Source organism: Hetaerina americana, unplaced genomic scaffold (genome assembly GCF_022747635.1).
Source record: "Hetaerina americana unplaced genomic scaffold, ioHetAmer1.1.p SCAF_14, whole genome shotgun sequence".
Lineage (NCBI taxonomy): Eukaryota > Metazoa > Arthropoda > Insecta > Odonata > Calopterygidae > Hetaerina > Hetaerina americana.
The window spans coordinates 13,477,138-13,492,754 of NW_027286514.1; the positions used below are offsets into that span (position 1 = coordinate 13,477,138).

At 36.5% G+C, this 15,617-nt stretch overlaps 1 protein-coding gene across 1 annotated transcript in view; it reads right to left on the reverse strand.

Moving 5' to 3' along the window:
• Window positions 1–15,617, reverse strand: part of LOC139686406 (serine/threonine-protein phosphatase 6 regulatory ankyrin repeat subunit B-like) — a 65,010-nt gene that overhangs the window by 6,316 nt on the left and 43,077 nt on the right. The window contains exons 14-17 of the mRNA XM_071583599.1: window positions 12,912–13,188; window positions 8,602–8,689; window positions 7,557–7,792; window positions 3,537–3,714 (exon numbers count right to left, since the gene is read on the reverse strand). Coding sequence (XP_071439700.1) covers window positions 3,537–3,714; window positions 7,557–7,792; window positions 8,602–8,689; window positions 12,912–13,188 — 779 coding nt within the window. The remainder of the gene's footprint in view (window positions 1–3,536; window positions 3,715–7,556; window positions 7,793–8,601; window positions 8,690–12,911; window positions 13,189–15,617) is intronic.

Here is a 15,617-nt window from a genome sequence, read left to right on the forward strand (position 1 = left end):
AGGGAAGTGCAGGGAAAGAAGTCCACTGTAAACTCATTGAACAAAGAAAAGGGGGATAAAGTAACAAGTAGTTTAGATAAAGCCAACATATTAAACTCATTCTTCCACAGTGTTTTCAACAAATGCTCCCAGAATATACCAGAGAACCTTTCGAAAACATTTCTGCAGCCAGTGCATGCAATCGACTTTTCCACCCGCGGAATAGAGTTCTCCTTAAAAACATTGACCCAACAAATCTACGGGACCTGATGAGATACCAGCTTGCATGTATTAAGAACTGTCTGAAATTACCCCTTATCATAATATAATATTTAAGAAATCATTAGCAGAAGAAAGCATGCCAAGCGGCTGGAAGATAGCTTCTGTGACACCCATATTTAAAAATGGAGACTGGGAGGACCCCAGTAATTATAGGCCAATATCGCTCACCTCCATCTCTGTAAGATTCTTGAGCACATCATTGTTAGTTCCATAATGAGGTACCTCGATAGCCAAGATTTATTGATTAATAACCGACACGGGTTCCGTAAAGGTAGATCCTGCGAAACTCAACTCGCACTCTTTGTTCATGATATAATGCATTCCGGTGAAAGTAATATTCCAGTTGATGCGATATTTCTAGATTTTAAAAAGATTTTGATTAAGTCCCTCATTGCAAGTTACTCGCTAAGTTGGAAACTTATGGAATACACGGGAGTGTTATATGCTGGATTAAACAATTTTTAAAAAATCGCATTCAAACAGTCGTTCTGGATGGCGTATCATCTGATACTGTTAAGGTCACGTTGGGTGTACCACAGGGAAGTGTCAAAGGCCCCCCTCTTGTTTCTTATTTACATAAATGACCTCAGTACCGTTGGTTAATAGCAGGCTCTATCTTTTTGCTGACGATGCGGTGATTTATGGGGACATTCGAAGTCGCGAAGACAGAGTCACGTTAGCTGATGACCTAAATGCAATTCAGACTTGGTGCGACACATGGCAATTGGAATTAAATTTGAAAAAATGCGTAGTAATACATTTTTGGGAAAAGAGTAACACCCCCCCCCCCCATTTAGTTACAAAGTGAAACAAACAGAAATCGCGAGGGTAGATTCCTTTAAGTACTTGGGTGTAACAATTACTCACGATCTGTCCTGGGGAAAGCACATACGGGAAATATGCGGTCGCGCTAATAAAAAATTGGGATTTGTAAAAAGAGTGCTGGGTAAATGTGACGAAAAAGTGAAGGAACGATGTTTTCTTGCCCTAGTCAGGCCCCACCTAGAGTATGCTGCCAGTATATGGGATCCATAAGAGATAAATTTGATTTTGGAATTGGATCGAGTTCAGCGGAAGGGGGCTAGATTTGTCAAAAATTGTTATGACCAACGCAGTAGCATAACTACTTTGCTAGAAAATTTAGGCTGGGATTCCCTTACACAGCGGCGTTTACAATATAGATTAAACTTATTAAAAACATTTAAAAATGGGTCCTTTTTCGATCAAGAACATTATACGAACCCCAACGTATTACGGGCGGAGGGATCACGAATATAAGATTAGAGAGATTGGCTGCAAGACTGACAGGTTTAAATGGTCATTTTTTACAAGATAAATAAGAGACCAGAATGCTTGTAATCAAAATCCCCCAGGAGTCAGCTCGACATAATAAGTATTAACCTACAAGGTAGCGACTGCACATGGTTATACTAGTATATTTATATTTTTTTGTAGGTTCCCCCACCTTTCCCCATCCATTTGAAAAACCCGAACCCCCTCATCCCTTAACCTTTCCTCCTGGTGCTGCACCCCCTGCCACACCTTTTTGGTAGCTCGCAGGGTATTGATGTAGATGTAGATATAGTGAGCCAATTAGACCCTTTCTCTTAATACTTGACATATCCTCAAACGGTGTCTTCTTCCACACTTGTTTTGCCCAATCAGTTTCCCATGACAGTTTATTATTTATAATTTCTTCTACCAAACTCAGGGTTCATATTCTTCCTTTTCCTTCTCTCATCTATTTTTCTAATCATCTCATCTGTAATTCATGGTTTTCTAGTCTTTTTCCTATTTAATCTTCCTATAATTTCATTTGTGGTTTTTTATAACCCTTTTTTGATACATTCCATTCTTCTATTGCACTTATTTTCCTTTCCTCTGTCATTATATTATCTATAGCCTCCTGATACTTCTTGTTAATCATTCCAGTTTAATATAGTCTGATAACTCTCCCAATCCCCAGGCATTTCCCACTTACATCCTATACACCTACCCTGTTGTTTAAGGCAATTATTTGTCCATGGTCATTTCTTGCTCCTAATCCATAGACCTCTACCTCACAACCATTTCTTTCTTCCCCTACTGTTGCATTTTAATCTATCTTGCTATCAGATGTTTCTTTCCAAGAACACCATAAATTATTTGTTCTTACTGATCATACACCCTGTTGACTTCTTCCTCCCAAATTTTCCTAAATTTTTTATTGCCATGTAGCATGTAGGCAAGTGAACAATGACCAAGTTTGTTGGCTGAGCTTTTACTTCTACTAATAATATGCTTCCTCTATGTTTATTATGCTTCTTCATACATTTTAAATTCATATGATTGCCACCCCTCACCGGCTATCTTCGTCTCTGCTGTGTATTAGTCCAAACCTATCACTCCATTAATCCCTGCTATCTTTCTATCTCACTGCATACTACCATAAAAATATCTGAATTTCCTCTCCCTATCTCTCATTTTACACTCTCTAATTTCCCTCTCCTCATCACCCTCCTACCATTCTAACACCCAATTCGAATTTCAGTTCAGTCCTCTTCTGTGCAGCTGTTGTTGATTTCACTTTGCAAGGATTTTGTGAGATCATGATTGAGGAAGCCTTGCCTCTCCCATTGCTGAGCATGACAAACGGCTGATTAGGCCAAGCCTTGTAGTTGCCAGGACTTACACTTAGATCCATGTAAATTATAACTGCATGTGATATTTTACCAAGGTAATTTCACATTACCTTCTTTAATAGGGTTTTTAACTTAACACCATCACTCAATGGCCACCCCATTTGGGACTGACATCTTTGAAGCTGCCTCACAGAGATGCAGACGCTGCACGGACTACCTCTTGTCTGACTCCTACCTTCCGATCCTTCAAGCATGGGTGACTCTAACAGGAGCAAATATCATTGCTACCACCAACACAGCTGTAGGGGTCATGAGACTAAACCATCCCTTCTGCCATGTCAAGGTTGTAGTCCATGGGGATGGCAATTATATTTATATTTTTAAATGAGCAATTTAAATGATAAAACACACGGCAAATCAGTGCTAACTAAAATGATCAAATGATTATTCTATGTAAAAACTCTTGAGATTTTCACCTTCAAAAGTAATATCACTTTTGTAAGAACTCTGTGTACTTTCATTAATGCTTGTTTTTATGCCCTTATGTTTAATCATCTTATGACCATCAATACGAAATAAAACAAGAATACAACACAAGTTAACTCTAATTTAATCATGCTTCACTAGACATATTATTTTGATTTATATACTTACGTTTGCCCCCTGCAGTTTTGTATGTTAACTATATGGGCAGTTTTACTAGGATCCTCTCCCATTCTATCTAAGAGGAGCAATGCACACTCTGAATTGCACTGCATGCATGCGTGATGCAGAGCAGTAGCACCTTCATTATCAATGGCACTAACATCAGCCTTCCAATCCAGCAATATTTCTAGTTTAAAAAAAATAATGAATTTAATTAGTAATGGCATATGGTAAAACATTAAGGGTAACAACATCTAAAAGAACTGTCATCTTGTCAAATATCTTTCCACCTTAACAGCAATAACATAGAATAACAGAACAGATGATAATGTACTGATTTTAGAAAAATAAAATAATGGGATTTATGTCCTGTATGTAGCTGCTCATTCTCAAACTGTCCCCTAGGTAACATTTATATTCTATAATTATCATCATTAGACTGGTCTACTGGGTTAAGTAGATTTTAGATAGTCCCTGGTACTACAAACTACTGATTCCTAACCCTTGGCTAACAAGACACAAAATATCCTTTAACATCAGACTTTACAGTGGAACCTTGTTCAAGGAGCAACTCCCAAAGCGAATAATTTGCACAACGAGCAAAAATATTTGGTCCCAAAAATGACTCTCTTAACAAGCAACTTTTCTCACAACAAGTGATGAGGATAGGTTAATTTTCTAATTCATTGCGAGCCTGCTACTACAACTTGTCTCTAGCACGTGTTCTACCAGCATCATAGCAAACTTGTTTTCAAACATATCATAAGTGATTTTTTCCTGGAAAGTTTAACATTAATTTGTGTATAGTTTTAAAATTGACTCTGAAGGAAAATCTGTAAGAAGAAAACTGTAAGAGAATTATAATAAATAATAAGTAGAAATGGAAAGTAAAATAATTGAAAATTGGGAACAGGAGTGTGATTGTGTTTGATCTAGTACACACATCAAAACTTGGTTAACATCAACGATTGGTCTTTCCTTCAAGAACACAAATGAGACTAAGGTGATAAATGCTTCAAGTAGAGTGATGAGTGTATCTACCCAACATTACATATTCTCAACCATGTTGAAAAAGGTTCCTTCTCATATGCATAAAAGAAAAGCAATTGAAATGTGACACTATTCACGAGAATATCATTTGTGAGGAGTGATTTGCACCCACCTTGTTAAGAAGATACCAGGATCATCAAGAGTCAAAGCAGTTTGTAAGGGAAGTTATGAGTGGTTTAAGAAGTTTAAGCAAAGAAACAATCCTAGGCATGGTGAAGCAGCAAGTTCCGAGTCAAAGGCAGCTGAGAACTTCATCCGTGACTTCAAAAAGCTCATTGATTCTGAGGGTTACCTGCCGCAACATGTTTTTAATTGTGACAAGATGATTCTCTGCGGGAGGATAGCAAAATCTTCAAGGAATAAAACCAGCAATTCTTAATATTTACTATTCTTTCCACTTTTACCCTAAAAACTTCCCTGACCCTAAAAACTTACAGATCCCAAAAAACTTGCCTAAAAAACAAAGTGTGATGCATACATGAATATTATTATAAGAATTATATATATATATATAAGAATTGAACAGTGATTTTTATACTATCGTACTTATTACAATATTGTTTGTATGTGATCTGTACGGCTTCAGAAGTTGTATTGCCAGAGTGAATGATAAGTTAACGGCGCGTGATTTTGAACGGTATATGAAATTACAGAGGGCGTGTTTATGGACGGAGTGCGGCGATGGACAGAGCATTGTTGGCATGGTGTGTACCTATCCCTTGTGTGATGTTAAAGGTGCAGTTGGTAATCTTAAAGTGTCATTGTATATAAGAGTATTTTGTCTCATATCTGTTCTTGTGTATGCATGTATGAGCATTGTAAGAGTGACCGTTGATCAGACTTGACTGTTGCCACCAGGACAATTGCCTAATTGCAGTGATATTAATTCTTAAAAAATAAAAGAAAATAATTTGATCAATAATGAAACTGTCATTCTCAAGCCTTTTCTAGATATGTCATTGGTTAGATACCTTAATTTATTCTAACGAGGATTGATTTGACATACTACCTTGATCAAAAAGTTCCCGGAATAACCACCGTGTGCCGCTCCCATCGTTCCGATTTGAGTTCTGTTTTTTTTTGTTAAATTGGTACATCTGTTGTTGATATTCCCTTTAAATCTTAGTGTCATAACTTGACATTTGCAAAAGTTACGGTCGGTTTTCGGTATGTCCATCAGTGCTTCCTGCGATTTTTCCATTACTTCCTCTCGGCTGCTAAAACGCGTTCCCCGTAATGGTTTTTTAACTCGATTGAACAGAAAGAAGTCACAGGGAGCCAAATCAGGTGAATTCGGTGGCTGTTGGATGGTATTTGTTGCATTTTTCGTCAAAAAATTACGAATAATGATAGCACTGTGCGACGGTGCGTTATCATGGTGCAAAATCCACGAGTTTTCTGCCCACATTTCTGGTCTCTTTCGGCGAATTGCTTCACGCAAACGTCTCATAACGCCCAAATAATACTCTTTGCTTACTGTCTGGCCTTCTGGCAAAAATTCATGATGCACTACACCGTTGTAATCCATGAAAACCGTCAGCATTGCCTTCTCTTTTGACTGAAAACGACGTGGTTTTTTTGGTCTCGGCTCATTTGGTGAACGCCATTCACTTGCCTGATGTCTGGATTGCGTGTCGTACTCATAAACCCACGTCTCGTCTACAGTAATGATCCTTTTGATGAATGTGGGATCGGATTCAGCCTCGCAAATCATGTCTTTTGCGACGTCAACACGGTCTCTTTTTTGCATGAAATTGAGGTCTTTCGGCACCAACTTTGCTGCTACACGACGGAAACCCAAATCATTAACCACAATGTCTTGGGCGGATCCATAGGCAATGTTCAAGTCCTCCGCTATTTCTCTGATGGTTAATTTGCGGTTATTGACCAACATTTCTTTTACTTTATCAATTTTTTCACCGACTTTCGATGTCGATGGTCTGCCACTGCGTTCATCATCTTCGATTGACTCACGACCACTTCTGAACCGCTCGTGCCACTGGTAAACGACCGTTTTTTTTAGAGAATCTTTGCCGAAACACTTTTCCAACATTTCCAACGTCCGTGCGCCATTAAATCCGTTTTTTACGCAAAATTTAATACAAGTTCGTTGTTGCAAGTTTAAATCCATTTCTGAAATTGTAAAAAATCGCCAACACACACAGAGATAGATGTACTCTTGGCTACGTAACTTTTGCAAATGTCAAGTTATGACACTAAGATTTAAAGGGAATATCAACAACAGATGTACCAATTTAACAAAAAAAACAGAACTCAAATCGGAACGATGGGAGCGCCACACGGTGGTTATTCCGGGAACTTTTTGTTCAAGGTAGTATGAATTAAAGCTTCAGGGTACACAAAGGATATTTGTTTTTGTGAATCAATATCATTGGTATAATCTCGCTGAAGACCCTAGAGACATTAACTATATTATCATGTTGATTTCCAAATTGCACAAACATTCCGGTTTAAAGCAAAAAAATATCTTCCCTGAATGAAGCAATTTTGAAAATGACTGCCATGGTACTCAAATTTCAGCTAAAAATTAGTTCAAATTTGAGTTTGAAATTATGGAACAAAAGTTCAAATTACTATTACAACGTATATCATATTCAGCACATTTGGCCCCGAATTACTTTTATTATTACCTAAGCTGAAAAATACGGCTTGGCGGAAAAAGATTCACGTCAAAAGAGGCAACCTCCAACACAGATGTCTACATATTTGGGGACCTTCCAAAATTCTACTTTGTGGATGGTTCAAAAGTTGGAGAAATTCTGGGAAAAGTGTATCAAGCCAAAAGGAGATCATGTTGAAAAATAAAATGATTTGACCCAAAATAATTTGTTTTTATACGTTTTCCTAAGAACATGTTAAATGACCCATGCCCTACGGGTAATATCCTTATGTCTTTCAATTCAGCATCATAGAGGGAATGCATTCATAGGGAAATGAAAAGCTAAAAAAAGCTAATACCTAGGGTTGCTGCATTTCCAACACGTGCAGCTGCTATTAAAGGGGTTCGCTGCTGGTGGTCTCTGGGGTTAGGCGAAGCACCATGCCTGGACAACAAGGCAAGTGCACAATTAGGGTCTCCCCTGACAGCTGCCACATGTAGAGGAGTTCTTCCTTTGGCATCCAGAAGACTTCGAATAGCTTCACTGCCGAAATGATCAGCTAGGTATGCAAGACACCGTTCACCACCTCGATAGCTGCATTGAAACCACAATGAGTCATACTAGAAGTTGACTGAAAACATTAGAGTAATGAAGCGTAGTGGATATTTATCTAAATTTTATTTACCCACAATAGGCCTGTACCCATGATCAGCTAAAAAAGTAGAAATTTATCAAAAAAAAACATTCAAAAAACCATTCAAGGGCTATAAATTTAATAAAAACTTGGCTATGTAATAATAATAATAATAATTATGGTAGAAAGGAAAATTCATTTTTGATTCCTAATTGAAAAATAAATCACTTCAGATTTTTATCCATAATTTCTGAATGTTACTTATACATCATTCCTATGATTCATCTCTTGGGGAAACTGAAGCTGGATAAATAAAATATTTGCTGGTCAAAGAAAGACCAGAAAAGAGGGAATCTAATGCATAGACTTTTTATTTAAATGTACAAATAGCAATAGCCAAGTTAACAAAACCATATCAATAATAGGATTAATGGAGGGTATGCAAATAATGAGCATGTTGAATAGGGTAAGGGTGAAGAGGAAGCTGGTGAAAAACATCCAAAAAAGTTACAAAAAGTGGATAGAAAAGTAAATACAGAGAGATGTTGAAGGTTCCCATTGAAGGGAATGGGGAAAAGAGGAAAGGGATTCACAATATCGATAGAGCAAAATCAAAACACCAAAACTGAATTAAGGGTTTCCTAGCTTAGTCCCAAGACATGTATTTAAACAAAAATAGAAAAATAATGACTATAGAAAAAATTCAATGTAATGGCAATAGAAAAAATTCAATGTAATGACAATAGAAAAAATTCAATGTAATACTCACACAGCACAATGAACTGGAGAGAAGCTATTGCCAATATTAAGGCCATACCTCCATGTCTTTAAGAGTTCCTTTAAATTCTGATCACGACCTATAAAATAATTTTTCACAATTTCATATTAACTAATTTGCTTATTGTAACAAGATAATTCATGCAAAAATAAATTTCTACATACAAATATTTAAACAAATGGAAAATCTTAGTGGAACATTCTTTTTGTTCAGTGATTTATGTAAGTAAGTAATTATTGATAGCAAAAATAAGTAAAACTCATGACACATTTGATATTTCAGGCTCAACTTCATGGGAATCCATTATCACTGAAGTAAAAAACTAGTGTATCTATCCACTAAATTTGTGGTATTGCAATACAATTTGGTTAATGGTACTTGCATTTCATTAGGTTTTAGAGAAGCTTTTTCGGATGAATATTTTTTACCGACTTAATCAGCTATCAAACAATGCATATCGCCATGAGAGCATTTGTTTGCATTTTTGCTTTGTGTCATTTTGATGAAAATGCATGACTAGGGGTTTTTACTTATTCTGGTAAAAAAAATTACACTGTCATTCCTTTCTTAGAAATTTTCAGAACAACAATTAGGTATTTGGTAAAAGTACAAAACAATTATGGATCCAGGCTGTTGTGATAACCTGGATAAACTTTGCATTTATTGAATTCCTTTAGGTAGAGAGAGGCCATTCATTATCTTTTTCCAGTGTTTGAGGTTGTCAATTACAGGTCGTTACAGGTACAGAGAACAGCACTCAACTTGTAGCTACAATTAGCATTAGCACAAAAGTATTGGCACCCTTTCTTTACTGATTTTTTGTCCTGGAACCTAGGATTCACTTTGCACATCTTGCACATTCAGTCAAAGCTCTTCGGTACTCAGCCATTCAATCTGTGTTATAGGTCTGTGATTCCTCTAAATCATATTTAGTCATCAGTCTTTGCAAATATGCTGTAAATGGTTCAAGGACATCACTATCAGCACTTGTAATCACTAACATACCATAGGCAACCATTATTTGCATTTGAAGTTCTTCACACCCAAGTATTTGGCAAGTTTTTTATGCTGTATCTTGCATGTCAAGGCCACGTATTTTTACAGCATGTGATCTTTATTGTACAGATAACCAGTGGATCTTTCAATGCAGTAACATAAGTTATGTCCCAAAACCTTTGCCATTAGAATTAATTCATACTTGACATAAAATAATGCACCTTAGGCTGCTTCTTTTCCAGATTGCATTATGTGCAAAGCAATACCAAACTCCAGAATGTAACCGCCACATCTAGTTTCTCAAGAATTTTAATCTAATTTAATGTTTTCTCACACTGCCACTCTTCTTTGTTGCTATTTTCAAAAGTTACTTCAGTTTTTCTGCCATATGATCCAACAGTCAATTTATTATCCCCCTACATGGGTAATCTGAGTAGTTCTCAGCCTGATGATGAAAATAACATATTATGCTTTTAAAAAAGTTTTATTTTTCAACCTAATCGCCTTAAATTTTATTGAATTTCATCCACTGGTGTTCCAGTCCTTGTACCCTGTCCCTGAAGTGTCTGTCAGGAAATGCTGCAAAGTAATCATTAACAGTCACTTTCGCTTCTTAATTGGACAAAAAATGTTGGCCAGTGAGGAAACTTTTGAGTTTTTGGAAAAGGTGGAAGTCTGAGAGAGAGAGAAATCCAGGGAACAGGGTGGATGTTCCAGGACTTCAGAGTGCAAATCCTTCAATTTTTCCAAAGGAAGCTGGGTCTGATTTTATGAATTTTTGCATCTAGTTTCACCAGAAAGTTAGAATAGTCCTCCTTGGTTATAACTTTTATCAAGATAGTCAATCAACCAAACTGCTTTTGCATCCCAAAAAACCAACACCATTACCTTTTTAAGTTAAGGCACCATCTTTGCCTTCTTTGGAGCTGAAGAAACGGTCTATATCCATTGCATGGATAATAGTTTTGATTCTGATGAGTAATGGCGAATCCATGTTTCATTCATTGTCACATATTGACAAAGGAAATCACTCCTAATTTCATTAAGTGCACCCAGCACTGTTAGAAAAGTGTTGTCTGAATGAGTTTTTGATCTACAGTGAGTACACACCTCACCAATCATGTGCAAAGCTTTTTCATGTGAGATTCCTCATGCAAAATTTGACCAACATGCTCTTTTTATTCAACTACTACTGCATTTGCAATTTCTTGCACTTTTGTTTGCCGGTCTTCCAATATCATAACGCACACTTTTTTGATGATTTCTGGTGAGGTTGCGATTTCTGGTTATCCGTCACGATAGCTTTCACGGCCTAGTTTAAACTTAGTTACCCATTTCTCCAAGGTGGAAATCGAAGGAGAAGAGTCCCTGTACACAATTACATAAATACTTGATTTTTTCTATTTCTAACAGCACACGATCTGCTACTGATTCAAATAACTGCCTACTGGGAACTGCTGGATAAAATGGCTTGCAATTTGACACAGCGTCTACTTTCAGTTATGTCAACATGAGAGAAAAAAATAATACTCCTAGTGAAGCCATCTATGGGCAAGGCCAAAAACTTTTCACACCACCCTCAAATATGGAGATTCTCAAAATCACACAGAGAGAATCAGTCATCTATTTCAAATACCTTGGTTGCATCTGCAAAACATGCGGGATTAAGATGAACATATGAATTATATTTCACATAGCATAGGCTTATTCTCCATTTAAAATGTACAGCTACAGTATTGATTGAAATATTATTTTCAACTATATTCCTAGAATCTTGCATGCTTTACTTATACTTAAACTGAATACAGCAGTGCTGCTTCTGGTGACCCCTTATATAAACCACCCACGTGGCCAGATTAAGCAGGAGTCTGGATTAGTGGGTTTGGCTTAGAGAGGGTTTACTGTATTATACATCTCTTTTTATAGACCCTAGTAACTCTCTTATGCTCATATCCAAACATTCAAGAATCATTCAAGGGTGGCATGCACCCTCAGTCATGACTGACCAAGGTAACTACATAAGTTTTGACCTAAACAACAGTGTACTCAGTATTAGTGCAAACTAAGCTATGTGAATGGTATGGCCCTATATTTGAGCTTTGATGAAAGGCATGTTTTGCCAAGGGTGGTGGTACCTTTTTTTTGTACCTGATGATGACACCGTTGCGTTGAAACCGGTAGTACGAATAAAAATTGTGTGGAAGTTACAAAGTATATTCATTTAAACGAACATGAACCTCCACAAAGTTGAGCCCGAGACCATAGAATTCGTGGTGGTACCAGGTCACATGAAGCTATTACTGTGGCTTGGTTTCTAATACATTGAGCATCCAAGATTGCCTCCTCATCACAAGTAAATTGAGGAAGGAGGAAAATAGTGGAAAAGTAAACAATGATTAGGATGAAAATGCAAACTATAAAAATGACCATTAAAAGCAATAGTCATAAGGAAAAAAGAATAGAAGGGATGCATTTTACAGCAAAAGCAGCAACAAAAATTACTTCACTCCTGAAATGTGAGAGAAACATGGGAGAGGGGCATGCTGTGACATAGTGAACATTAGTAAACAATTGTTACCGATACTTTTTATACAAACCTGGTAATAACACATCCCAATGAACCCGACCAAGGAACTTTCTAAAAGGCTGCCTCACATACTTACATGGACTTTGTTGATAATAATTAGTTTATTTTATATTATTTCTCAATGCCAACTTATTCACTTTACTGTAATTATTACCAAAATATTTTAATTAAATATGCTGTTCCTGTTACAACCAAAACTACTATTTCTGAATTTCATCCCAATTGCCTGTCACATTTTGTAGTTCAAAAACAAAAGAGTCACCCAAAACTAAGTTGTCATTGCATTTTATAACAATGCACTGCTACACTGCATCAAAATCCCTGGGATACGAATGACTTGCTTTGAGCCCAGGTTCATTTAGAAATGCAAACTAAGGTCATAAAGATAAAAGGGGCAATACCTACCACAAATTTCAAATTGTTATCAAATTTCAAGTTGGCCTATCAGGGCAAAGTTACAATAATTTTCATTCCTGAAAGAACTTGTTGAGGGCATTATTTAATAATTAATTAATGTCAACTGTATTGGTTGAAATCATTTAAAAATAGGTTAAGTGTACATGGTTAAGATAAATAAGTCTTAAATGGCAGCATTATTTAGTTACCTCAATGTTGTACTTTAAAATATAGTCATGGAGACTCCATTCTTGTCAACTGATTTGCAAGATAGGGGGAGGTTGATCAAAAAAAATCATCAAGGGAAATACTAGATTATTACCATTATAGCAACACCAATGTAATGTTGTACATCCTTCATCATCTAGTTGGTCCACAATATTTTGGGCTTCTTTGTGATTCAGAACAGCCAGAAGACATAAATAGTCCGCTGAAGCAGCTGCTAGATGCAATGCAGTCTTTCCTCCCGAGAGATCTGGTACTTCAGATTTATGTTCCTTAGCAGAATGTTTCTTTGGAGTCTGAAATTTCTTTGGACGGTCTATTGATGCACACGCACGAACTAGAAGATTCACACATTCCCTTCTTTTAAGCACCACCTTAGAGGATGAAAAAATTGAGGAAGTTGAAATTATCCCAAAAACAAACATAGACACATAATGCACTAAACAATCAAATCACTATGCAGAAAAGCACAAAAATATTTATATGGGTATGCATATATCAGGATTTAAACAAATATGTAATCCATCAAGACACTATACATAAAATCAGATTTTTCTACAAAAATTAACATGAAGAAATGGAAGGTAGAGCCATGGTTTTAAAAATTATTCTAAATAGTTTTTGTACAACATCTACATGGTACGGTAAGAAATTGATCAAGGTTTTCATTAGACTCATCATTACAGGCAGCTTCAAAGTTTGAGTAAATTCTTAAATTGACAAGCATCGCCATTTAAGACCTTATCCTTATAATTATAAACTCTCATGAATGCACAAAAATATACACAGATAAGTCACACTATACTTTGATTGAGCATGGTAAACAAAATTAAAATGAAAACAACAGTGGGAAAAATTGATACAGGAAAAGATAGACTTAATAAAGGAAAACATCAACCAGAAAATGAAATATTAGAATCTTCAGAACTGGGTAGAAATGAAGAGGTTGAATGAATAAGGAACGGAATACAGAGCTACAAAAATTATACTTCCAACTTTCATAAACTGACACTTTCCTAACATTTATATTCCAGAACATGTCAAGTGAAACTGTTTTGTTGTATTTGTGGGGATAAATCGGCATTAATAAACTCTCACAAGGAACCTGCAATAAAATAGGAAACTAATCATCCTAAAATATAAAGAGTGGAAATAGGGTTATATCAAAATGGAATTCTACGAAAAGATAATGCATATGAAATTAGAAAGTATCAAGACAACTCTGAAACCTTTTTTAACACTTGGAATACCAGGCACAGTCAATTCAAGTTTTTAATATTTTTGCAATTATTAGACTATGGTCCTATTGGCCCTTGAGATCTGACATTTCCTGACTTTTTATATTTTATATTTAGATGTACTTTAATCTTCACCTATGGTTACTCCAATTGGGATTTTATTCCTACAGGTACTACAAACGGTCAATTGACTGGTAGGTTATATAGCAACTTCTTTTTTCTTTTAAAGGAAGTATATGCATCACTTATGTGGTGTCAATGAGAAAGATACACCTTCTCCCTTGCATTCAGGGCCTGAACACATGCATTGGATTTGAAAATTCACTCAAACAATGACAAGTAAAATCTACCTCAACAATCCATTATACATAAACTGACTTTGGGAAAGTTATCTTTGGGTAGAGTATCCAGTGGGGGCTGTCGGAAAGTAACTCCAAGTAAGAAACTAACAGCAGCATGCCCTAAGTGCACTCTAAGAACATGATTGATTTGCAAACCTTCTGGGGAATCAAGGTTATATATCCATGGACCAGGTATTACATCCACTCCCAGTTTTTACTTACTGGTGAAGCATTTCCCCAGCAGGCCAATCCAAACAATGACTTGATTATCATTCATGACTCATTGTTCTGGATCTGGAGCATGTCATCTTTGAGCTTCTGATCAGGAAATAGCACCATCCCTTGTACAGAATTGTAGCTGCCTTTGACAGAAAATGTTCCAGTTCCCTTGTCTATAAAATATGCACTTTCTGACACCAACTAGTATGCAGTGGCAGTCCACTCTGGTGTCTAAAGAGATCCTCTCCTGGTTTAAGTCTAAACAATCCTATGCCTGGATGATTAGTAAATGTTGGTAGAGGATTTTCCTGCTATCTTGTGATAATTACATCAAATTCATCATTAAAGAGCCAGGGTGAATATGAATTACCCCAAGCACTTATTTCAGCCTGTTCAGTGCCTTCAATGCATGCAGGTAATGACTGGTAAGCAGTGTCAATCAATGCATATTACTGAGCTTTCCCAGCAGCTCTTGCTCTTGTCCTTTGCTATGTCACCTTATGCACATTCACTGGATATCAGTAAGATCATTTCTATTCTCCTAATATTGCTATATCCCATCTCTGTCATTCTGTGTGACCACAAATGTCTTCCAGAGGATACTGTCCTCCTTTGATCTCATATGGTAATCAGTAGCTCTTCCATGAATGATCCTTGGCTACCTTCATCATCCTTGTGGAGGTGTAAAAGACATCATGTCCTGGTAATGGGCAACTGTGGTTCTTAAGGTGAATCTCAGGATATTCACGAGCAAATCTATCAGTAAGCACATCTGCATCACCTATGGCCATGCAACCTTAAAAAATTTCTTTTATTTTATTGCACTACTTCCTTTTCGATGTTGTGATGACGATGTATACTAAAAATCAAGATAAGCTGTGCTTGACAAAGAACATGGATCAATTTTTTCAGAACAACTTGCCTATACATAAGTTTATCAACCAAAAAAAACTAGAGAATTACACAAGAGACATCCTACAGGATCATCCCATCAGGTTTAGGCCC